Source organism: Eulemur rufifrons, chromosome 1, assembly GCF_041146395.1.
Source record: "Eulemur rufifrons isolate Redbay chromosome 1, OSU_ERuf_1, whole genome shotgun sequence".
Taxonomy (NCBI): domain Eukaryota; kingdom Metazoa; phylum Chordata; class Mammalia; order Primates; family Lemuridae; genus Eulemur; species Eulemur rufifrons.
Window position 1 is genome coordinate 10964597 of NC_090983.1, and position 25195 is coordinate 10989791.

The 25195-nt window shown below is 44.2% G+C and overlaps 1 protein-coding gene across 1 annotated transcript in view; it reads right to left on the minus strand.

Annotated features, from left to right (window-relative positions):
• RHBDD1 (rhomboid domain containing 1) overlaps window positions 1-25195 on the minus strand; it is a 116634-nt gene continuing 91439 nt past the window's right edge. The window contains exon 7 of the mRNA XM_069466655.1: window positions 1-1184. Within this exon, the coding sequence (XP_069322756.1) occupies window positions 1090-1184 (95 nt within the window). The 3' untranslated portion in view covers window positions 1-1089. The remainder of the gene's footprint in view (window positions 1185-25195) is intronic.

The window sequence follows — 25195 nt, forward strand, 5'->3', positions numbered from 1 at the left end:
TCTAAATCTCTTTAAAAATAAATATCTCTGTGACAATAAGATATCAGTCATGTTTTGACTTTGTTCTTTTATTCATGAAACACAAGCACCAGGAAATGCCTCAAATGACTTGGACAGACAATATGTGGATTTATAGCATTGCAGGACCCAGGGCATGTTTTGAACACTTGGCCAGGAAAGGTGGCTGTTACGGTGGCCAATTAAGAGGCACTTTTATGAGGAAAAAAATACTTTCTGCAAGAAAAATTTCTAGTGACCAATCCACTGAATGCCTTTGCTCTACTCCGTAGGTGGTACCTGTTGCTACTTTGCTCATTAGTTAAATGACAAGTCCCATCTCCTGGGTGCACCTACTGCCACTGGAGGGGTGGCTATGAACCTAAATTGCAGGTGCCACCTGGTATCTAATGGCGTGTGTAGGCGTCTTCCCCACCTTTCTTACACTTTTTCAGCAAAACATTCTATTAATATTAACGTATAAAGGCGGGCAGTGCAGGAGCAAACACCACCCAGATGCCGGGGCCCGGGCAGCCGAGGCACCTGGGGAAGGAGGAACAGAACAGCATACTGCCAGGGTGGCCACATCCTGTTCCTGGACAGCCACCATGGCAACGTGCCAGGAGGACGAGGGGATGGTCCTCACCTCCTGCCAAGTCCAACATGAGGCACTCCAGGCAGAAAGAGGGACTGATCTTGCCGACTGGTGAAATAAAACCTCCTGGGGAAGGTCACAGTCTTCAAAAGTAAAACACAGCAGAGGCACTGCCGAGTCGGCAGTGAGAGAACAGAGCGTGGACACCTGTCCCTACGCTGAGGAAGTGACCTGTTTGTGAGAGAGGAGGAGGCCAGGAGAAGGGCCGCTCCCAGAAAGCTGTGAGCTGCCTTCAGCGAGCCCGGCTCCAGAACAGGTCACCTGGCTTGTGAATCTAGACTCACAGGGACACAGGATGGTGTTCAAGGCAGATGTCCGTAATCTGGAATGATAACAGGGTACTCCGCTTTTGTTTAAAACAAATTAGGTGCCTGGGGAATGAACCAAATGGGCAATAATTACACGACTAGGCCGTGTCTCCCCGACACTGTGCCGCCTCACTGGCCATCGAATCTGTGAAGCCGCTGGCTCCTCATTTCTTCTTCTGGAGAGAGGCGAAACCCATAGGGCGGTGGGCTGTGTCTGGTATTTCCTGCAGGGAAGAACAAAAGGACAAATCAAACACTGTCCATCGTTCTGACATTTACAAGGCACTTTCCCTGAGGATTTCAAGGGAACAAAACCATAGCTTTGATGTCATCTTTATTTTAACACAAAACAGAAATACAACAAACATTTCAACTACAGCTGTCAATACGAAATTTCAACATCAAGTAAATACTTTAAGTGGTTCAGTCCATGAACCTAATTTGCCTTATTTTGAAGCTTCTTGATAATCCTCCCACTTTTATTTTTCCTTTTACTCTGTTCCACAATTTGCATCATCTAAACTTACATCATGTCTCAAGGGCTTACTGTTTTGTTTTGTTTTTGTGCCCAGATATAACTTGTCACCACCTCTACTAACTTCCCCACCAACTGTGCTGGTTGGCTTCTCCCGACCAGCCCTTGGGTCCTCCCTTTCCTCCCTCCGACCTGCCACCTCCTGCTCCACTCCAGACAGTCACAGTTGCGCCCGGCTGGAACACACAGGCACCCAAGGGGCAGACAGACCCTGGAGCTGGAGCGGAGCTGTCACACTGATCAATATCTGGCAGGCAGACAAAAACGCAGGCCTAATATTTAAAGGTCATATGAAGGACTGGATAAATTGTTACTGAAAAGGGTTTCTTGGGGCTGCAAACAGATCAAAAATATAGTTTGTGATGATATAAGCATTTCAACTACTACATAAAAACATTCTCCCAGGCATCGTGGGGAATAATAAAGGAAGAAAAATATATAGTCTTTGATCTCAAGGAACCAGCCACCTAAATCTAATGAAAGAATTTCAATATTCCCCACCAGGCAGAAGCATTGCTGGTAGATACGGGTAAGTGGCACGTTCCCTTTTAAGCATGTGGACCCAAAAGTCTGTACCTTCTCACTTGTATGGCTCTGCCAACCCTGTTAATTTGCCCTGAAGGGCCCTCTCCCATCACCTACATCAACCAAAAGTCTTACTCCTCCAATGCCTGGCCAACCCCAATGGAAGGACGGCCTCCCAGTTCAATGTCTTTTAGCTTTTAGCACCCTCTGTTTGGTTGTCCTCTTTCAATAGTCACCATGTCCTGCCAGACAGCTTAGCCATCTGGGCACACCTCTTCTTCTCTCTCCTACTAGGAACAAAAGCGCTAAAATGGCAGGGGACATTTCTGACACTCCTCCCTGCTCCCAGTGCCTGAAACAGGTCTGAACACACAGTAACTGCTCAATAAATGTAGGGACCTAATTCAACAGCATTTGCTTCTGATTCCAAAGGGATACATTACAGCCAGACGATGGCACCCAACACTGCCCACGAGGTTCTGACATGACTGACTCAGTGGGGCAGATGGTCTGGCACCATTGGCCCAGCTGGGAAGGGTGGGTGGGCAAGGCAGATTCAAGCCAGGAAGGAAAGCAAGGGAGCAGTTGACACCTCTTGCTCATTCTCCAAGAGCGGCACCTTTTCAAAGATGCTTTCATTTATGTCTATACTGACATGACAGTTGTTCAGACTATAATGAAAAGACGCTAGAGAAAGCAGTGGGAAACTAAGAGTTAGTCCATTCAATCCGCAACTAGAATTTCGGTTGTCAGACAAAGAGAAATTTAAAAAGGTAGTCAAAAGGCAACCCCTTTTTATGTTTTTGCTTCCCTACTGTGATGGGAACTCCAATGTTTACTCCTAACTGGTGCTTCAAAAACGAACCAGACAGGCCTACCCCCCGCCCCCCAATTCTGCTGGGTAAACCTCTACTTCAAGGCCTTCTGATACAGTGAAATAGAAGTCAATTTATTAACTTTCATTAAAGAGGATATCCAAACATATTATAGGGTTATAAGACTTTCACGATAAAAATTTTATGAATACTGTTAAGATTTAAAGTTTCACCGGATACGGTTTTTGCAACATGTATTTGTAAAGGAATTTCTCTTTGTTCAAAATGGTAAATGCTTTAAAATGACAAATTCATGAATCAAAGCACCACTCATTCATTGCTTAAAATTGTTTTACATGATGAGATCCAAATCCTACTTTGCCTTTGACAGTTGCTTTTAAAAAGACGATTCTTTTTTTTTTTTTTTTATATTTACCACTTTTTTTTTTTTTTTTGGTGAGTTTGGATTTATTTATTTATTTTTTTTGATACAGTATGTCCTCATGATGTATACATTATTTCTTGTACAATGATATGAAATAATATGGGAAATATTCATAATAAATTAAGTGAACAGTGCAAGTTAAAAACAATAGTTTCATATTTTTTTCCCCACCCCCCCTTTCCCGAGTCAGCACCTTCAAGTGTTACCATTCCCCAAACGGTGCGCAATGCACTCATTGTGTAGGCATACCCCCATCCCCTCCCCCACCCCCCACCTCAGTCTGATGTCCAATTGGTGTCGTTCCCAGATTTGTATTTAGGTGATGATCAGGGAAACCAATTTTCTGGTGAGTACATGTGATGCTTGGTTTTCCATTCTTGGGATACTTCACTTAATATAATGGGTTCCAACTCTCTCCAGGAGAACCATAGAGGTGTCGTATCTTCATTATTCCTTATAGCTGAGTAATAGTCCATGGTATACATATACCACAGTTTACTAATCCAATCATGTATTGATGGGCATTTGGGTTGTTTCCACATCTTTGCTATTGTGAATTGTGCTGCTATAAACATTTGGGTACATGTGCCTTTGTTACAGAATGACCTTTTTTCCTTTGGGTATATGCCCAGTAATGGGATTGCTGGGTCAAATGGCAGGTCTACTTGAATCTGTTTAAGATACCTCTATAATGCTTTCCACAGGGGTTGCACTAGTTTGCAGTCCCACCAGCAGTGTATTAGTGTTCCTGTCTCTCCACACCCACGATTCTTAATTGTACTTAGGAGCGCAGGCCAGGAGTCGACACCCACCGCAGATGGGCAGGAGCTCCGTTAGGACTGGCTGTGGGCAGAGTCAGAGCGAGCTCGACGTGGCACGCTGAGTCCGGGCCACGGGGCACAAACCCAAGGAAGCTGAAAGAGTGCTCAGACTCCCGAAGGGATTCACAGTGTCCTCTGGTGTTTTCTTTAGCTTTTCTGTAAAAGGCCTGAGGATTAATGTTTCCATCAGGGGCATGCCTGGAGGATCAGAAGCAGCAGACTGTGAGGGCTCCCGAGGTCCAGCTCTCAGTGCGAAGAGCCAGCACACGTGCTGTTTGGACCCATCTGCAGGGCATGCGAGGAGAACCAGGGCTGAGCCAACAGAAGAAATGCCACATGTCGAAGTGGAAAAGTCATGTTGAGAGAGGAACAATAATTACTCTTTCACTTAGAGAGCCCTTTCAAGGTGCCCTATTTAAATCACTTAGCTTTTACTGCCAATCTAATCACCCCAATTTTACAGACGAGGAAACTGAGGCCCAGGGAGTGTTAGGAACACACTGAAAGTTACTAAGCTAACGGTAAGGGGGGCAAAGCTTGAACCGACATCTTCTCTTTTCCCACTCCCCTACAATGCCATCCCTTGTCACACACTGAATGTGGTAAGCATCTCTCACCCTCCCCTGCCTTCCCACCAAACCCAGGGTGTCCCTGTTCTTCATGGACATGTGGGGAGCTCACTGCTATGTGAAAACTGAAAAATAATAAGGGCCAGTTGTCTGAGGCCTCAATTCTGCGGAACTCTCCTGTTGATCCAGGATGTGACTCCGAAGCTCCAACATGGGTCTCCTTAAATTCCACTGGCTACTAGAGTGGTTCAGCTTTCTAGAAACACCAAAAGGGCCTTGGGTATAACAATACAAAAACCGCAACCACAATAATTTCCACTGTAATCATGCCTGATCTTATAAGTATTTTAAAACCTCCAAACTCAGTAATTCTAACATCAAAGCCACCCTACTGTCTGAAGAATGGCTAACTTGCTTCTTTTCATTTTGGGGAAAAGTTTTAGATATAAATTAATCTTGATATTTCAAAGAGAATCACAAATGCGATGTCAGCTGCTCTCTCATGCTGTCTGCTGTGTGTGCATTTTGGGTCAGGGCCACACAGGGCAGGCGGCCTCCTGGCTGTCCGCTCAGTCTCAGCTAAATTCCTGGCCTTTGTTTACATTTATTTGTTAAACTATTTCCATATTTCTCACTTGTGTCACGTGGACTACTCCATAATCTCCAGGATGCTCTGCAGGCATTTCTCATGGGGTCTTATCCTCACGTTTCCTGTATGTTCTTACATTTGTTAAGCTCATAGAAGAGGATCTGAATAAGCCCGGCGGGGTGGTAGGAGATGTCCCCAGGGGTATAATGGAAAAAGTGTGGGTAGGAATCAGGAGATGGATTCTCGGCTCTACCTGGATGAATGGAGAGAGACATCCTGGACAAGACTGTTCATTTCAGCAGGCTCTGGTTGGTTCAGAGCCTCACCTGTGAGGGAAAGTGCTGAACGAGGGGCTCGCCAGGGTCCCTTCTGTGACTCTAGGGTTTGGCGACCTGGGAGTAAATCCCAACTCCTCCACTTTTTAGCTACACATCCTTTAGTAAGTAGGTTACCTTCTTTTGGTCTTAGTTTCTTTATCTGTAAGACCTGTAAGAGTAGCTCTTTTGCTGGGCTGTTGAGAGGGTTAGAAGAGATGCTTAGCTGAGTGCCATGTGTGCAGTAAATTACTGTTGTGCACTGGATATTATCATTCTTAATCTCTAACATCAAGAATCAAGTGTTAAATGTCTACTTGTTCATATCATTAACTAACTCTGCGTAAGAGGTATATAAAATACAATGACGAGACCAGTGCCTTCTTAAAAGACAGAGCCCAATTCTGATTGCAGATCATTTAGTAATGCTTTATACGAAGTGTGGATTTGTTAGTTCCTAAATATTTGCCTTCTTAGAAATAGATATAAAACAGGTAATTAGTCAGCACACTTTTGTAACATCAAGGAGCCTTTGGGTCACTGGAAAAGCTGGAGTGCCCAGCAAAGACCTTGTTTTCTCCACTTAGTTAAATCACGCATTGAACATTTACAGGCCTGGGTGAAACAGTGCTGCTCCAAAGAACTTGGTACAGAATACTAGGATTTATGAGCCTTGCCTCTGTGTTCCCGTAAATGGACCAGGTCAGCCCTCAGTTTTACTCAAAGAAACAGTGAGCATGCTTCAGAGAACCTCAGGAACACCGCCCAGCTTAAGATGGTTTAGCTCTATTATGGCACCAGTAGTAAGATTGTAAGATTTGTTGATTTGTGGTTCTTGATGGAAAAGTTTTCAGTTCTCCACCCTTAGGTATAATATAATGCAGTAACCTCTGCATTTTACATCTAAGGGGAGAGAAGCAATTTTATCCGGATAAGAATTGCCAAAAAGAGCACCATGAGTTGATGGCCACTTGCCCTACTCTTCACCATCCCTGTAGATAGACATGTTTAATTTGCTGGTATTCACAGAGCCTGCCCATGATCTGATGAGCACGCCGTACCATTCAGCGAAATCATACTAAAGTGAAGTCGCAGGATGGCATAATAACTCTCCCTTAAATTAGGGAGCTAAAGAAGCAATCACCTTTTTTTTTTTTTTTAAACTAGGAAACCTCTAAATAAATCACTAGCGTTCTCTGGTATTTCAAATGTCAGATGAGGGCAGCTGCCTGTTACCCACATTCTGTCTTTCAGGAATGTTACTTTATTAGAATTCCATGAATTGCAAAGCTTCTAAAATGCTTCCTGAAAGGATGGTTGCTAAGTCATTTACTGACAAAAACCAAAAAGACCTAGAAGAAACTTGAGGTCTAGCAATTTAGCAAGACATTCTTTGAAAAGGGGAGGTGCTTAAGGACAGTAACCACTTTACTTTTTGAGCCACTAATTGTAATATTCTTTATCTATCTCTTTAAAAATAGTTTGAAATTCACCTAAAACTATGTAACTTTCATATTAATGGAAGGGTCATTATGGTAACATTTAGATGTAACTTGAGAGAGAAAACATTCCCATTTCTGTCTTTTCAACCAATCAAGTCGGCAACAGTGGGGATTTCCTAATTCCGAAACAATATTTGGAATCTCAAAGTGAGAAGCTTTGAAATGGAGATCAACTCAAACCCGACTTTACCTGTTATACTTTTTTCGCCCCCTCCAGTCGGTTAACTTTGGAGGCATTTAGTGGACACAACTGACTTACAATCAATAGGCTATACTCCAGTCAGCAATTCGAGTGAGCTGACATCAGTGCCAGGGCCAGTGTTTCTTGCAATACAGACGACATATGGTCTGACCTCTAGAATTTCCATCCCCCGAAAAAGGTCAAGGGGAGACAAAGAACGTTTTTGAGACAAGTGCCACATGCTCATCTATTTACCATAACCTCTCCCCCTTGAAGTGCATAATTTGACTAATTTTTATGTTGAGCATCTGAGACTAACATCCAGGTCAACATCTAGAATATTTCCTGCACTCATAAGCCCCCCCCCCCCCCCCCCGCCACGGGCCCCCCAGTCACTGCCCCAATACCCAAGAGTACCCTCCTCTATCCTGACTTCTAACAGTGTAGAATCATTTTCCCTATTTTTGTCCACAAGTGGATTCACGCAATATGTACTCTGTGAGTGGCTTCATTTTACATTATGTTTGTGAGGTTCATCCGTATTGTTATATGTGGTTTTTGTCCTACTTCTCCGAGTAGAATTTCCTTGTCTTTTTTAAAGATGAGGACTTGAGGCTTAAAGGTTTTCAGTAAGTTGCCAAGGCCACACGGTCAATGGCTGAGTCCAAGACCCCAGCCTAGATCCCTTTCTGCTCTGTTTCAGTCCCGAGGGGAATTAGTGATCTTCCTTAACCCCATCCTATACCAGGACCTGTCAACCTGAAGAATATTATGGCCTTCATTGTGACTTGGAGACACTTATCTGCTTCAAACACAGCAGAAACAATTGACCTTCTGCCTTAAATAAGGCTCGCTGCAAATATTAAGATCTTATTTTGGATAACCGAATGTATCTAGAATTAGGATCTCCTTTGACAAGGAGTAAGGGTTAGCAGTAAATAGGCCCCAGCTGCAAAAGTCAGCCTTGGTAGCTAACTACCAAGTATTTTTTTTAAAAACATAAAAGAGTTTATAACTTCTTATAGAAATAGTTCTCCATGTTCTTTCTACCAAGGAAGGAAGAAGCAGCTTAGGAATAGTGTCCATCTCTCATTAGGAATCATTATAACTTGAAACTTTTTTCCTAAACAAATGGGTATAGATTTTAACGCAAAAAGACTTTTCTATTTTTTTTAAATCAATCTGTCTTTAAATCCTTTCAAAAGTTTGTCACCACCTTACCACTTTATCAAGAGGGATTTTAATGAGAATGATTTTCAAAGACTTTTTATATATTTTTAATGAAGCTTTAGTGTGTTTCAAATTTTCCTTGATCTAAACCAGAATGCCTCTGGTGAGCTATCTGGAGGGCCTGAGTTTATCCAATCGTATCAGCTGACTCTGGAGGCTGAAGAGAGCTTGACTATCTCCAAGAAAATCCTTTCCTGCTCATATAGTTTGGGTGGTTTTTTTTTTTTTTTTTTTTTTTTTTTTAATTCAAAATCATCTAGAGACATTCACTGGATAAATATATGAAAACTCTTGGAAAACTAGACATGGGCTCCTTGAGGACAGAGGATGGGTCTCTCACTTCCGTGTTCTCATTGCCTAATACGTGAGCTCTTCGTGCCCGGCTGGGATGACAGGGAGAAACTGGACACGGGTCTTGTCTTGAGGTGCAGATGTGAGAACATATTTTACAACACAGAAAAGAAAACTGAAGGTAGAATAAGGAATCATCCCTAACCTTCACTGGGTTCCGGATCTTTGAATTCCAGCTGAGGCGGTTTTCCAACATTGGTGTGAGCGCGTGTGTCACCAGGAGGGTTGTTTAAGAAATAGTTACCGATTAGGTGGCTTGCCGGGGAGCCCAGGCCACTGTGTTTTAATGAGCTCCCAGGTAATTCTGCTGTACTTTAGCCTTTGAGAACCACAGAGCTACAGCTCAGATTTTCTTTCAACTGCAGATATGCATGCTGGGTTTCATTCCAGTATTTACATTTGCCAGCAGGTGGAACCAGAGGCCTGTGACACCGAATCTGCTGAAGAAAACTAGGACAAATTCCAGTCAACAAAGCATTCCGCATTGTAAGCAGAATTAGGGTTATTTTGAAACAGATGGGCTCTACAGAAGCTGCTGCACCGAATATTATGGAGCTGTTTATTGTCTAGATGGCCTGAAACCCAGGGATTATTCGCCAGCATCTAGCAGTTTCTATGTCATATCAGAATTCTTCCGGAGCAGAGGAGACTGACAGGGCATTGGGAGAGGGAGAGATGTAGATATGGAAATGAATGTAGATATTATAACCAGTTCCAAATTCCACAATTACTCTGCTATTGTGCACACTGCCTCGTGTTACTGAGTGCGTTATAGGAACGATCTGGAGCCTCCTTACCACCCGAACTCCAAATTAGGAGAGATAAACAGATACAATCTGTGCTAATAAGATAATCAATCCTGGATGCAATAATACTAAAAATGATTTATTTTAAGCCTGACCAGAGCGGTTCTGTTTACTGATTCACTTCTCACTCAAACCCTCACTTATCCTCACGCCTCATCCTTCTCTTTGTACCACCCCAGCAGAGCATCAGAAGGCGGGAGTGAGATAGAGAAGGATGATCCAGCTCTCCTGCTGACTGTGTCTGATGCCCTGGTCCAGAGTGTGGACAGTCTGAGGACAGTCAGAGCTTGATTAGACTCGGGGGGTTTCTCTGGCCTGGCCCTGGGCTAATGTGCAAGGCCAGGACTTATAAACAGAGTACTCTGTAAGTCCCAGAAAGCTGCAAAGGCCTCCAGCACCAGTGGTTGCTTCTGGGAGAATATTTCTAAGTCCTTAGCCTATGACCACAGAAGTTTGCTGCTACGGTCCCACCTGCTCTGCCCAGGCCCAGAGAGGCCATAAGGGCATCTGTCACAGACTGAATGTTTGTGTTCCTCCCAAACTTATATGGTGAGGTCCTAATCCCCAATTTGATGGTATTTGGAGGTAGGGCTTTTGTGAAATAATTAGGTTTAGATGAGGTCATGAGGGTGGAGCCCCCGTAATGGGATTGGTGCCCTTATGAGGGGATGAAGAGACCGGAGCTTGCTCTCTCTGCCACGTGAGGACACAGCGAGAAGGCAGCTGTCTGTCGTCCAAGAAAAGGGACCCTAACAGAACTCGATCATGCTTGCACCTGGCATTGCCAGCCTCCAGAACCGTGAGGAACAAATTCCTGTTGTTTCAACCACCCAGTCTATGGCGGCATTTGTTAAGGCAGCCCACGCTGACTACGACAGCATCTGTGAAGTCGGCAGCTTGGCGAGTGGTGGTTCAGCAGGTTCTGGCTGTGGCAGCTGCTGCAAGGCCCCCAGCGATCTGAGGGTGAGCAGATGCGCTTCCTGGTGGGTAAGGCTGTGTCCTAATGGCGATTCCTGCCTGGGACGGCAGCTCCCTCCCTCCCAGATTCACAATGCCAGTTGCCCAGTCCCCCCTCTTACACGTGCAGAGGCAGGTCCTCTAGTTACAAATGACAAAATCCTCAACACCATAGTTTTGTGCCCAGGCTCTCAAATCCCTTGTTCGGATAAAGGTATCAAGAAGCATTTCTGATGACATTTAGACTTGTTTTATTTTTTTTCTCACTCCCTTCCACTGGAGTTTCAAACCACAGTTGGCCCAATTTCCAGCTCTTTAAGCAAAGGATCAAGGTAATGTTTTCATTGACTTTTGAAATCAAAAGCCATTTGAAATTAGCCAATATTTCCCTCAGAAACCTCAATCTTCTTAAAACACCTTTTAACCTTTGCATATGAAAAAAAAAAGGACGAGTAAACATCATCCCAAGAAATCTATTAATATAATAGGAATATGGGGAAAGAAAGGGACAAAGAGTTGGCAATTTCCGCTGAGAGCAACCACCCCCAAGTGGCCGAGTCCTGGCCACACTGGACAACTGCTGCAAGGAACCTCAAGGTCCAGAAATCTCAGTTTATAGCCTCAGCCACTGAACATCTCTCAAATCCTGAGACACAAGGGAACAGGTGCAGGGAGGCTACAAACCCACAGCCTTCAGAACACAATTCAGTCTTTTTGTCTTCTCTATGAAATGCATGAAGCTTGCCTGGGCTTTGGGCTTCCAGATACATTAGTGCAGCAATCCCCAACCTCCTTGGCACCAGGGACTGGTTTCATGGAAGTCAGTTTTTCCAAAGACCGGGAGGAATAATCCGGGGAGGGTTTGGGACCATTCAAGTGCACTACCTTTATTGTGCAATCAAACCTCACTGCTAATGATAATCTGTATTTGCAGCCGCTCCCCAGCGCTACAATCACCACTCAGCTCCACCTTGGATCATCAGGCAGTAGAGTCTCATAAGGAGCACACAATCAAGATCCCTCGCGTGCACACTTTATAGTCATGTTCACGCTCCTATGAGACTCTAATGCCACTGCTGATCTGACAGGAGGAGGAGCTCAGGGAGTGATGTGAGTGATGGGGAGCAGCTATAAATACAGATGATGCTTCACTCGCTTACTTCCTGCTGTGCGGCCCAGTTCCTAACAGGCCATGGACCATTATCGGTCCATGGCCTGGGGGTTACACATCGCAGCATTAGAGAACATTCAGCAGCTAAAAAGAGGTTGACATATGAGATGTATTACATCCATCCATGCTGAATGCTGTCTTAAATGCTTTAAAAATTCATATTCTCTTTACTTTTCAAATACCATAACCCTGATTAGGGCATAACTACATGTCCAGAGATACTGATATCAATACATAATCACAAAAATAATCCCTGACCTAGGAAACTGCCCCTGAGATTCTTAGTGGCCAAGAAGAACATGGTGGTCCAAAGCCCTTATTCAAGCGGAAAGCCACTTGGCATCCCTTTCTTGGAGGTGGAACTGGAGGAAGACAAACCGCTCTGAGAAAAACCTGCAATTAGAGTGAGTCAAGGCTAGTATCAAAGGTGCCCAGGTCAGCAGGGGCAGTGCTGAGGGCATCATGGGAGAACCAACCAGGCCGACCCCACCACAAGAAAGTGAAGCAACAGGAGGCCTATGGCCAGATACGTGCTTGCTGGGCAAAAACAAAACAAAACAAAGCAAAACAAAAAACTACAGGGAGGAAGGAGGTTGAAAATAAGTGGAAGACGAATGAGACACTTATCAAAAATATGTTATCCGTGTATTCTGAGTGGTAGCAGCTTGTGGTGTAGGAAACCAGGGCAGGCTCCTCCACAAAGGCCTCTAGATAACTTGGAAGGTGAGGGCGACACAACCATTTATCCTTCCAGAGCAGATAAGCTCCATGAGATAAGTGGCAGGGAGAAGCCATCTGGAGAAATACACAAACAAGCAAGAGCCTTGCTCTTTGCACCTCAGAGTTGAGAAATTCCCATGTGGGCCAGAGGTAGCCTAGAATTGTGATGGCTGGGAAGTCAATTTCCACAATGTGATAAACTATCACAGAAGTATGACAGCCATTTTAAAACCAAGCTTGTTTCCATGTTTGATGGTATTAACCTAACCCTGAGCCCAATTACTGCTTTTTTGTGTGTTCTTTTAGGTTTGATTAACTCAACCTCCCTGTCCTAAATTCTGACCTTGCACCCCGTCAGAGAGAGAGAGTTTATGTGTGTGCATGTACGTGTGTGCTTACGTGTGTGTGTGTGTGTGTGTGTGTTAATCTACACAGGTAAGAGGCTACCTTGTGACTGAAACATAATGTCTCCTGCAGACAAGCCCTCGCAGCCTCAGGAAGACCCAGGGCTTCTCAGACTGGTTTTTTGACACCTTTGAAATAGCTTGCCCCTAAGTGCTTCAAGCTGAACTAGAATTAAGCTCAGAAATTATCTGAAAATGGTCTATACTATGGAGAGAAAGATTCAACAACAAAAATGAGTTATTTATACATGTCTGTTAATTTTTAGTAAAATAAAACTTATTTTATGAATGAAAATGAAACCCTAGAACTAAATATTTTTAAACTTTAAATTCCAAGTTAGGAATCTAGAATTAGGTTCACCTTGGATAACTGAAGATTTAGATAAGGGAGGAAGAATATGTTGCTCTTTGAATTTCTTTGGAAATATGTAAATGTGTGTTTTGGCCAGATAAAAAGCTGGTAGTAAAAGGACTATCTATAGTTTTAAGAAAGAAGCTCTAAAGATTCAATCAAGTGTGGAAAGGAGATTCTGAGTGAGATGCATCCAGGGCATCTAAAAATCATGGATCTTCGGAGCAGAGGGGAGCCCTGGGAATGGTGGTACCCAACCTACTGCTCATTTCCAACATGGGAAACTGGAGCCCAGAGAGGGTACATGGTTTTCCTAAGAGCTAAGAGGGGCAGAATCAGACCTCACATCTCTTGGCATTCTATTCATATCACGTGGCTTTCTTATTTTCTCTTGTAGTCACTTCATTCTGCTTAAACCAAACCTCACTTGCTAAATCTGTATCGACATCAGTGTTTTACAAAGCTGCCCTTCTGCTACCTGGCTCTGGTGGAGAACAGCAGAAGGGAATAGAATAGGTTTTGGACCAGACAGGGCTGAATTTAAATACTGGCTCTACCGCATATTCTGTGCTCCTGGACAAGTTACTCTACTCACTGACCCTCCATTTTCTCACCGTTGCAATGCAGAAATCTACCTCACAGGTGTGTTCTGAGGACCAAATTAACAGACGTGAGCTCCTGGTCCAAAGCAATGAAAGGTAAGTGATGCCTGTTGTTCCAGCCATAGTCCCCTTTCCAGGCTGCCCCATCTCTGGAATGTCCCCACCATCCATCCAGTCAGTCACATGCCAAGACCTTAGAGTCATCTTTGACACCTTCCTCTTCCTCAGAAACTGATCCCAAATTCAATCCATCACCAAAACCTGTCATTTAACCTGAATGCATCCTGAATTTGTCCATCTCTCTCCCTGTCACCCACTCTGTCTGAGCCACCTCTGTTGTGAGCCTAGACCAGTGCCTGCCTGAAGCATTTCCACACACTTGCTCGGGTCTTCCCACCAGCCACTCCCCACATAGTAGTTGGGAGAGCGTTTCAAAAACATGTGTCTCATCAACTTCACCCTGCACCTAAAACTCTCCAAAGGTTTCCTTTTGTCTTAGAACAAAACTCCAAAATCACACACTGCTCAGTAAGCCCTGTGGGGCGTGGCTGCCAGCACCTCTCTAGCCCCATGGCATCCCACCCTCAGCCCCATGGCACCCCACCCTCCCTTGCCCTTGCCCCAGCCTGCTTCTCCTCTACTCTATCTCCTTTGCATCCCCAGGAAAGTGACTGTGTCCCCCATCACGCCCAATGAGGGTCCTTTGCCCTGAGCTCTCATAGGATCCCCTTTCTTCAAAGCTTATGATGGCACAGTTAGTGATTATTTGTGAATCTGATTATTTCAATAATGCATCCTCACTAGGTTGTGAGCTCCCTGGAGGCAAGAACAGTGAGGGTTTGTGTTCAGATTCTATCCCCGGGGATGAATGAATAAATGAACGGATGCAGGAATGGAAGGAAGGGAGGGAGGTGTACAGCACGAAGTATCGCCTGCATTTTACCGGGCAAAGACTGCGGCTCAAGGTAGATGGGCAGATTCCTGAGCCCTCACAGCCAGTACACGGCCCAGACGCCCAGGGGGCAGATGCAAGCCCAGTGTCCTTTAACCTCCACCATGCTGCTTCGGAAACCAGCGCTCACATCTCTCCTTTTGCCACCCAATCTTTCTTCATTCTAACTAGCAGCTCGGCAAAAAATTAGTGATCTTTTTTTCAATGGGAGGCTATGAGGGTTTAAGTACAATTGGTACATGAAGAAAGAAGAGTTTGCAAATCGATGCAGTGAACATTTGCATTAAAAAAAAAAGAAAACGATGACCATGAAAAGCTACAAAATTTGTTGCTGTTTAGACCAAGAAGAACAGTGTTCCGTAATTGTTTCTATGGATCTGAAGACAGTAGATTAAGGGCAACTGACTTGGCAAAAGGCCTAGACCTGTTTTCAGATAATTATCTTTGGGTAGAAAAAATAAGGGCAGTAAAAGCTCCAGCAAGGACACCATACCAACATGACTGACCTAAATGGAACATAACTTGGATGAGTCATTTGTAGCTTTAAATACTATAGAGAAAAGAATTTATAAAACATGCCCAAACAGCCTCTCTTTGATGTGGCAAACTCTTTTAAAACCACATTGTTCAAATTTATGTTAAAATGCAAACTCCTCATGTTTACAGTGGTACTACTGGAGGAATGCAATATAAAAGTACAACTTTTAAATTTCAAAGACAAGACTGAGAACCTCAGAACAACAGGGCAATTCCCAGTGTGAATTTATGAGCTGCTAAACCTCAAATGGTTTCTTCAATTAGCAATGAAGGCTCTTGACATATGTGCAGCCTGATATAGAGGCTGCTCTTTACATAATTTGGGGTGTTCTGCTTTTATCAGAACTTTTCCTTACTTTTATTTACCTCAGATGACAACTAGTGTGCTTCTCCCTGGGCAGCGTTTGATCCTGGCTAATTATGCTGTAGGGCCAGGACAGAGTTTCACGGGTCACCCTCGCTCCTGGGGCAGGCTACAAATTACACATAACGCACTGCATGGTAATTGCTGCATTGTGAACTTGGCTTGCCTTTGCAACACAAAATACCGACATCCAAGTTGTTTTATTGTAAAAACCATAAGGCATCCTTTCTGATTATAAACATCTGAAGACATAGCATTCTCATGAATTCCAGTCAGCTATCTTGGACACACAGGGGGCGGACGAGGCTGAAAAGCAAAGCAAATACACCTCATATTAATGTTTACAGAAAAGGGGGAGGCGGCAGTCAGGAAGGCAACTATATAAAACGCTAAACAAGGGGCAGGGGGACACACTGGGAGGGGAGACAAAAGTCCCAACTGGCAAACCAGAGACACAAGTGCCAGTGACGTTCCTTGACCTCTCTGGGCCTCAAGTTCCTCATTTCGAAAACAAAGGTACAGAACCAAATGGCCACAAAGGCCCCTTTTCTCCCGGCCCCCCCCCCCCCCGCCCCCCCGAGCCGCAGACAGGAGCGTCAGGAGACGATGGCTTGTTTCTGAGTTCAGTCTGTGAGGCCAGCCTCGTCTCCGCCTGGAGGGAGTGCCCAAAACGAGGCCTCTCCCCCTCATCACCCTGTTTGTTTGGGGCCTCTTAGAAAAAGATGATGGTTATTGAAAGGGGAGGGGGTCAAAATAAATGAAGCCCTGGTTTTATACATGAAATGCCACCAAGTGGGGGGAAAAAAATCACAAGAACAAGATCATGGTCATTGAAACTTATCACTGCCCTCGTGTCCCAGGGCCCGGGAGTGCTGGCTCCAGACGCCTACCCCACAGGCTCCAGTCACAGTCCTCTGTGTGCATGCAGCGTTCAGAAGCCACACCCCGGCACCAGGGAGGAACTCCTAGCCCTCCCTTCTCTCCTCTCCTCAAGATGAGACCACAGATCCTGATCCGTGAATTTAGACTGGTGTCTTTTCTCTTCCTCTCAGCTGGAGGGTTCTAGAGAAGCTTAGGGCAGAAGCGGCACTCGACTCGACCGAGCGCCGTCTGCAACAGTGCTCGGTGGTGAATTTCCCACTCGGTGAAGCTGGGATGGTCACAGGACAGGAAAAGGCAGGGCGAGTCTTGGGGTGGGTCAGTACAGGCAAGGCTCACGCATCTAGATGACTGATGACAAAAGGTTCCTGCGTTGGGACACTGCTCCTTTGATGCTGCTACATGTCAAAATAGCTGAAGCACAAGTCTTGCTTTGGACTTAGGAAGTCATGGACTAGGCAACCTCATTTCTCTCTTTGTCTAATGGTGTCTCCAGGGGCGTGGGCATCTCCAAGACCTAGTATGGCAAGAGGATGCAGACAAGGTGACAGCCTGAGGACCCAGGTGACAACGGAGAGTAGCTCTGCACCTGGGCTGCCCCGGGGCCCTGCTTGGGTGCTCAATTTGGGCTGGCCTTAAGAGGGGAGGAGCTTGTGCTGTCACGTCTCTCAGTGTCCCTGGTCCCAAAGACATGGGGGAGTGAATCCCTGCTCCAATCCACAAACATCAGTCAGCACTTGTGACCAGACAGGCACTGCTATGCTCGTGGGGACAGCAGGACTGACTATTTTCAACTGGAACCACCAGTATGACCGTTCCCTGTGTCTTCTCTGTTGCTTGGACCTAGACACAGAACACTATGACCTGGGCCCATCAGATTACTCCTGCAAATCTCGTTCTTGCTTTCTAACAGGGACGATGAAACCTTGCTTTTGTGTATCATCTCTTTCCAACTATTTTCTAAATAATAGGTAGTTTCTAAGCATCATCATAACTTTTAATATGTCAATATGTAAGGCAATATTTAAGGAGTTTATGTATAGATCATTGTTGAAAATTCCAAGCCTAATAGATTTTCAAGGGTTCCTTCTTTAGGTAGAAATAAATGTATTTCCCTGCATTGGACAATACTGTCTTTGCATCCAAGCAGATTCCCCTGTTCTGCACCAAAATACCCCCTTTCATTAAGAGGACTAACAAGGTTTTCTATAATCTGGGTAGGACTGGACTGGCATGGCCTCTGAGTGGCCCCAAGGGGAAATGACAAAGGATGACAATTAGGAAGTGGCTTGCTCTAGCAGGAGGGGCCACTCAATCACCAGATGACCGTTCTGAGGAAGGTAAAAGTTTGGGCCTTCCCAGCCCTCCCAGCATTACTGAGGTCTGACAAATACAATTGTACAGGTTTGAGGAACACAACGTGATTATTTCTCGTGTGTGTGTGTGTGTGTGTATGTGTGTGTGTGTGTGACACATACACATATACATATTTATAGTGAAATGATTACCACAGTCGAGCTAGCTAACTTCAGGGCATCTATTCCATAGTTTTCTACATGGTCCTGTTAGAAAGAGTTTCTCTTCATTCTCGTTTATCACTCTGGCACCATATTAAACCTGTGGGACCCTGGGAGAGCTCAGATCGCAAAGATTTTACGTTAGAAATGGAATTGCTGACTAAAGGGAAGGAAGAGCTAGTGGCTTTAAAAACACAATTTCCTTGCCAATACCAAGAAACTCAATTGTCCCCACCCCTGCCACTGGGTTCCCGCAGTGAGTTGGGGTAACTGGCACTGCTTCTGCTCCATGTGTAGCCGTCAGAGCAGTGGACCTGGGCCTCATCTGTGCCAAAGGGCACAGCATGGAAGAGATTCATGGCCTAAAAATGGTAAAGGGAGCACCGAGGCCGCAGGCGTGTCTGAGCCGGGCTGGATCATGGCCTCTCGTGCTGCGGGCGGGTACCCAGCCAGCTCTCCGTGATGAGTGCAGGACGCCAGAGAGTATCCCAGCACCTGGAAATCTCACGCAAATCACTTGCAAGGGTGAACTCCTATTCATTTTTCAGCCAAACTGGAAGAATCTAACAACTAGATGTCTCTTTTGTACATCTTCATTTAAGGAAACACTAACAACCCTAAAGAAGTTAACACCTGGATACTTGGGACTCAAAAGGCAACACCCACACAACATGTGGGGTCAAGGAGGCCTTGACAGGGGTTCAGCTTAACCTCTTTCATCTTCTGCACCCACACCGTGGTGCCCAGAGCACTGACATTCCGTGGGCTGACACCAACCGGTGGAAGGATCCTAAAACATCTCATGAGTCAAAGTAAAATTTAATTTACATTGGTAAATATTGAGTTCACTAAAATTTGGTGGTAAGTATATATGCTCTCAAATTTCAAGTCTATCAAGTGATGATCCACCTAGCATGACAATCCTCAGTTAACTAGAAGACCTTTCTTCTTCCTTTTGCTCCTAACAGCTCACATTTTACTGAGTGCTTACCGTGTGTCAGGCACTGCATTAAGCACTGGATGTGTGTTACCTAATTCTCTACCAATTATGGACAAAAGGGAGTTTGCCTTAACAATAGCTGAGGGGTGAATGCAGCTAATTTTCTCATTTTTATTTTGCCAACCTCGCCTTCATTTTAGAACTTGAAATTTCTAATTCCACCAAATTGTCTGAGATTGTCTTTAATTTTAACAACTTGCCTCTCCCCTCTTTCCTTAATTAATACAACCAATATTAACTGAAACACTTGTGTGTGTCAGGCACCATTCTAGACTGAGGGGATATAAGGATGAGTGAGACAGTTTCTATGCTTGAGAAGCCCACTTAAGCCTACGGTGAATGCAAAGGTATGACTTGAATGAGTACAAGCATTCACAGCCATGAGACCTGGCCAATAAAACCAATGTTAAGATGTACGCAAAGTTTTCAGAGCTGGCTGGACCTTAGTGGCTACCTAGACACCCTCTAGTCTTAAAGACCATCTTAGTCAGATGCTGAAACAGAGTTCAGAAAAGTTAATAAATTCACGCAACGTCCCTCAGCTGGCTGTGAGAACGCTGGAATTGGAACCCAGCTCTCCTTATTCTGACTATGGTGGTGTGCCTACAATTCATCACCTCAAACAGTACCTGTGCTCCAACAAGGTCCCAAGCAAAAGGGGTCACTCCAATGGCTTGGCCGCCCACAAGGTACTGTCAGTCCTGATCATTAGCCCTAACCTAAGCCTGTTAGAACTGTGGCTTTTTTTTTTGAGGTCAGACTAACAATAATCAAATGTGTAGATGACAGGCAGGCAACCCTCTGTCAAAGAATTCTGTTTGTTCCACAAATGACTCCTCTTCCCATCTGATTCAGTGGTGAGAAAATGGCCCATCCAATTTCAAACCAAATTTAAAACATATATTTGACGTCAAAGTATGCTTAGAACTACTGAGTGATTTTGGTGAAAGCACAGGACATAGAAGAGTCAGAATCCTAATTATGTACTTAAATTGTTACACCCAATGCTACGTAAAAAGGAATTGTGGGTGAGAAATATGCTGGCCATCTGCCAAGGCCTGTGCAAGTGGGTACGGAAGCAGACATGTGAGGGAATCTGGGCCTCCTCCCCCAAAACTCTCAAGTTCATCCCACAGAGGCAGCCATTCTGCTACCAACTGGCCCATGCCAACGAAAAGGGGACTCTCAGGAGTGGGCGGCGGGCAGGATAAGCAGGCAGGATTACAATTAAGACAGAACACTCTTCTTCATTGGCTGTGGAGTTGTTATCGTGCTCGCAGAAATGCTACAAGAAAGAGCCGAGCAGCTTCCTTCTGCCAGGAAAGGGGGCAGGTCAAGCTCTTCTCTGGTTCTCACTCATGCGAACAAGGGCCAGGGTTGTAACAAAAGGCCTGGTACTTCCAAGAATAAAAATCTCCAACCGTTAGACTTGTTTACTCCTGACCTAACTTACCCTGTCTCTGACAGAAAACAACTCAAATATAAAGTGTGAGAGAAGTTCTTGCTGAAGGGGACTGGGCAGGAGAGTGAATGTGAGCAGTTCCATCTAGGAATCATTTTATGAAATTCCCATGGTGGCAGAGCTTTGCTCTCCATACATAAGGACCACTCTTAAAATGAGGGCAGTTTGGGTAAATGGCAAAGCAAACGAGGAAGCAAAATGGAAAGGGGAATAGGAAAATGCCACCTGCCCAGCTTCTTCAGACTGGGAGGCCAGACACCTCCCCCAGGCACCCACTCCGTGGCTGCCAGCGTCACTAGCACAAGAAAACATCCCACGCAATTTGCTCCAGTAATTACGTCCTTAAATTGATGCCAGGCAAATCTCACTCCTTCTCTGGGGAGAATATACTTTGGGATTCCAGCCACAAATTAAATGGTCTAGATATGTTTAGGAAAGGATCATTTAAGGACATTTAAACTATATATACATACACGCATATACTGCAAGAAGGCAGTACTGAAAATGCACAAGAGCCCCTAGGTTAGAAGTTCAGGAGGAACTTCCATGGGGAAGGACAGGAGCCAGAGGGTACAGCAAAAATTCAGGAGGAGTTCTGCATTTCTGTTTTGAAGTCCAGGCCTACCAACAGATTAATTTTTTTGCTATAGGCTTCCTTGCCCTCTCCAATTTTAGTTGATAAACAGGATTTGGTCTTTGAAAACACAAGGTAAACTGTACAGATACATATAACCCAATGTCAACCTGAGAAAAACCAAAGCCACTTCAAATATATAACATTTCAAGAAAGGCACCTGCAGGGAGCAAAGCTTGGGCCAAGTGTGAAGGACTGACCTCTGCACTCCAGGGACAAGTCTGTCCTGTTCACTGTGGTATCACCACTGCAGGTGTCCAATAATAATTTGCTGAATGACTAACTCCCAAAGAATTTTCATGGATGGAGGGCAAGTTCCACCACTTCCAACTCCTGCCTTGATCCAGAAGCTCCACCCCTGAAGCAGCATCACGGGTTTCTGAGTTCAGCCCCGAAGTCTGCCCTGGAGCTGTCCAGTGGCCCTGGCAGTCCAGATGAACCACGAGGAGCCAGCCCTCCGCCTGTCCATCCACAGGCCCTGACCCATGTTTCTAGAGGTGAAATCAGGGCTGAGGAAGAGCAGGACGGCTCCCCCCTTTAGATCAGCCCCATCTCCCTCTTCCCTCCTCTCATTAGTCCCAGTGAGTTTCTTTCATTCATAAGGAGTGGGCACTCTCTCTAGCTTTCCATCTTGTTCAGTAGGTCCCTTGCTACCAAATCCTAGAGCTCTGAAGAAAGGCCACAAAGATTCACCTTTGGATTAAAAAAAAAAAAAAAAGTCACATCTCATGAAAAACTACAAATCACATGAGAAATATCTAAGAGCAAACACCTAGAATTCTAAGTAAAGCAAATTAAAACACACACACACACACACACACACACAAATACACATAAAAAGAACAGACAGGCAAAAAACACCTCTTTGGTTTTGTTAAGAAACTTATTTGAATATTAAAAGCCACATTTATCCCATACTTGGAAGGCAAAGCAAATAAAGTGAACTATGGCAGTGAAAACAGAGAGAAAAGAATTGATGATGACCTTAAGTGGCTACTGCTACTTCATAAGAGCCACCAAGAGTCAAATAACCTTGTAGTCTTTGTCTTCCTGCCACAGAGAAGAAAAAGAACAATGAGAGAAGTTATAAGGAATATATCTTGAATACACAGCTTGCAGGATGTCCTTTCAGTTTTACCATGATGGTGTGTAAAAGAAATAAGCCAACTTGTGCTTCAGTGCCAGACTTTGACACTCAGAGTTCACTGGTTTGTTAATTATTTTATTCCTTCTCTCACTTACTTGGTCATTCCCCGACAAACGTTTGTCAGGCACTTTCCTGAGCTCTGTCCTAGGTGCCAGGGACACAGGAGTGAGTAACAGTAGGAGGGTGGCTTCATCCACTATAGAACAGTCTCAGGGACTATGAGTTTTTCAAAGACCTGTGAAATGTTTGAGACCTTGAAATAACTAATTGGCTCCAAAGTGAAAAAAGAAACTATAAAATTGAAAATACTAAATGTTTAATTAAATTTCTATGAAATGTACCATTTTAACCATGTATAACTCAACTCATATATATGGCAATACATATTATATAGCATATATGGGATATATATGGGATTACATATGTTTTAATACAGTGGTCCCCAAACTTTTTGGCACCAGGGACTGGTTTCATGGAAGACAATTTTTCCACGGACAGGGGATCTGGATCCAGATGGTTTTGGGATGATTCAAGTGCATTACATTTATTGTGTAGTCAAACCTCTCTGCTAATGATAATCTGTCTTTGCAGCTGCTCCCCAGGGCTAGCATCACCGCCTCAACTCCACCTCAGATCATCAGGCATTAGATTCTTATAAGGAGTGTGCAGCCTAGATCCCTCGAATGTGCAGTCTACAGCAGGGTTCACACTCCTATGAGAATCTAAAGCTGCTGCTGCTCTGACAGGGGCGGAGCTCTGATGTGAGCGATGGGGAGCAGCTGTAGATACAGATGAAGCTTTGCTTGTTCACCCGCTGCTCACCTCCTGCTGTGCAGCCTGGTTCCTAACAGGCCATGGACCAGTACTGGTCTGCAGGCCCAGGGGTGGGGACTGCCGTTTTAATACATTTAAAATGATATGGGGTGGGGCTTCCAAAAGTAAATGTCCACAAAGTTACTCAAATGTCCCCATATGATAGAGAGGACATCCCTACTCTCTGAGGCATACACCAACTGCCATGATCACCTTGTGAAATACTGAAGAAAGTAACATCCCTGAGCCTCAAGTTCCTCATGAAAACAAACAAAAACATAAAACCCATAGCCCTCAGGGAAGTTTTGAGGACCAAATAAAAAAGTAGATTAGGAAATATTTCATAAGCTGACAGAGATGAAAAGTGTTAACTCCTTAAATCTTTGTTCCTCTAGGTAGTGAATGCCTCTCACTATGTTTGATGCTCCACCTGCTGCCCAGGCAGGCCCAGGCACTCAGATAAGAAACAAATCTCCACCACACCCTAAAAATAAGGCTGCTGTGGTGCCCTTCTACAGCCATCAGATGCTCCTGATGGACAAACACACACAAACCAGGATGCTTCATGTACAGATACAGCTTGGTATATCGTGAGACTCAAAAGAGACAGACGTCTAAAAAACAAAAAAGCTTATTTTAGTAAAAAATGAAGCCATTTTTCAATTAGTTTCAACCTTAAGCATTCACTACTTTCTATTTGCCCTAAGAATGCGAAGCTGGAGGCTGCTCCTAAATTCAATTTGATTTCTCTCTTTTGTAGACACTTTATGAAAACCTTAATCCTCCCAGCTAACAGTAAGTAGCAGGTAAAAGGGGAAAATGAACTCAATTTTGGAAAGAAAGGGATCATGTAGCACAGCACAGAAATATATTCTAGGAGAGAACCTGATTTTATTCTTTGTCCTTTTTCTCTTTTCCCTATTCTTCTTCATGGACACCCATTTGGGGAGTGGGGTGGGAGAGGCCTGGGTGGTGATATGACCAGATTAAAAGTAGCCCAGGACAGAATAAAAAAAAATTAAGAGGTGTAACAGAAGCTTCTGCAAATAGAAACTGATTGCTTCAACCGCGTTACTTCAGTACAAGGGACCCTCCTTCTGGGCTCAAGATTTCCTTTGGGCCTCACCGCAGGATGTGCTGAGATGATATACACAGCATGTTTAAATAAAACAAGAAAACAAACCAAGAAAAAATTAGCATTATGAAGAATGAACGTCTACTAAAAATACTTTAAAATGACTTCAAACATGAAATCACATTTACAAAATAACTTTTTAATGACTTTGTTATAAAGTGACTCAGGAACATATGGATTAAATCTCCTTCAAAATGCATATGGCTTTAACATTTAGGGGGAAACTTGCTTGGTTTGCAGAGCACAGTCCTGGAAAAGAAAGTAGTTTGGCAAACTGCATTCACTTTAGCCTGCTTTTCTGGTGCCTTCTTGGGTGACTGAGTCAATTGGCTACAATGGCCATTACCTAAGAAACTTGGAACAACTTCCTTGGAAATGGTTTAATTCTCTTTCCCTATTTAGGCAAAATATTCAATAAGTTTATAATAAATGACTCTCCCTCACCTCCAATATTTCAAGCATTGAAAACAGAGATCTACTTCTGTAAAAACATGTTGAGCCCTCTTAGGCTCAGAGCAAATGGCTACTGCATCTTTGCAATAATTGGGTACAGACTCATACATAGAGATGTTTTCCATTCTCTTTTAGTCCATTAGGAACTAACACCAAGAGAATGCTACTTTTTTTTTTTTTAAATTAAAGATATATTTTAGACAAAGCTGCAACAGTCAGGCTCTGTTTCACCTGCCCAGCCTTTTTTTTTTTTTTTTTTTTAGCCCCCTTTTTTTTTTCATCCCATCAACTTCATGCTCTCACCAATGACTATAATGTTAGTGTTCCATAACGTTTACTATTTCCAAAAGGCACCCCCAAACACCATTTCATCCCATCCTGGAGGACAGTTCTGACAAGTATTGAGCCCATTTTTTGGATGGTGAAACTGAGAGCTGAGATTCAGGGAAAGGC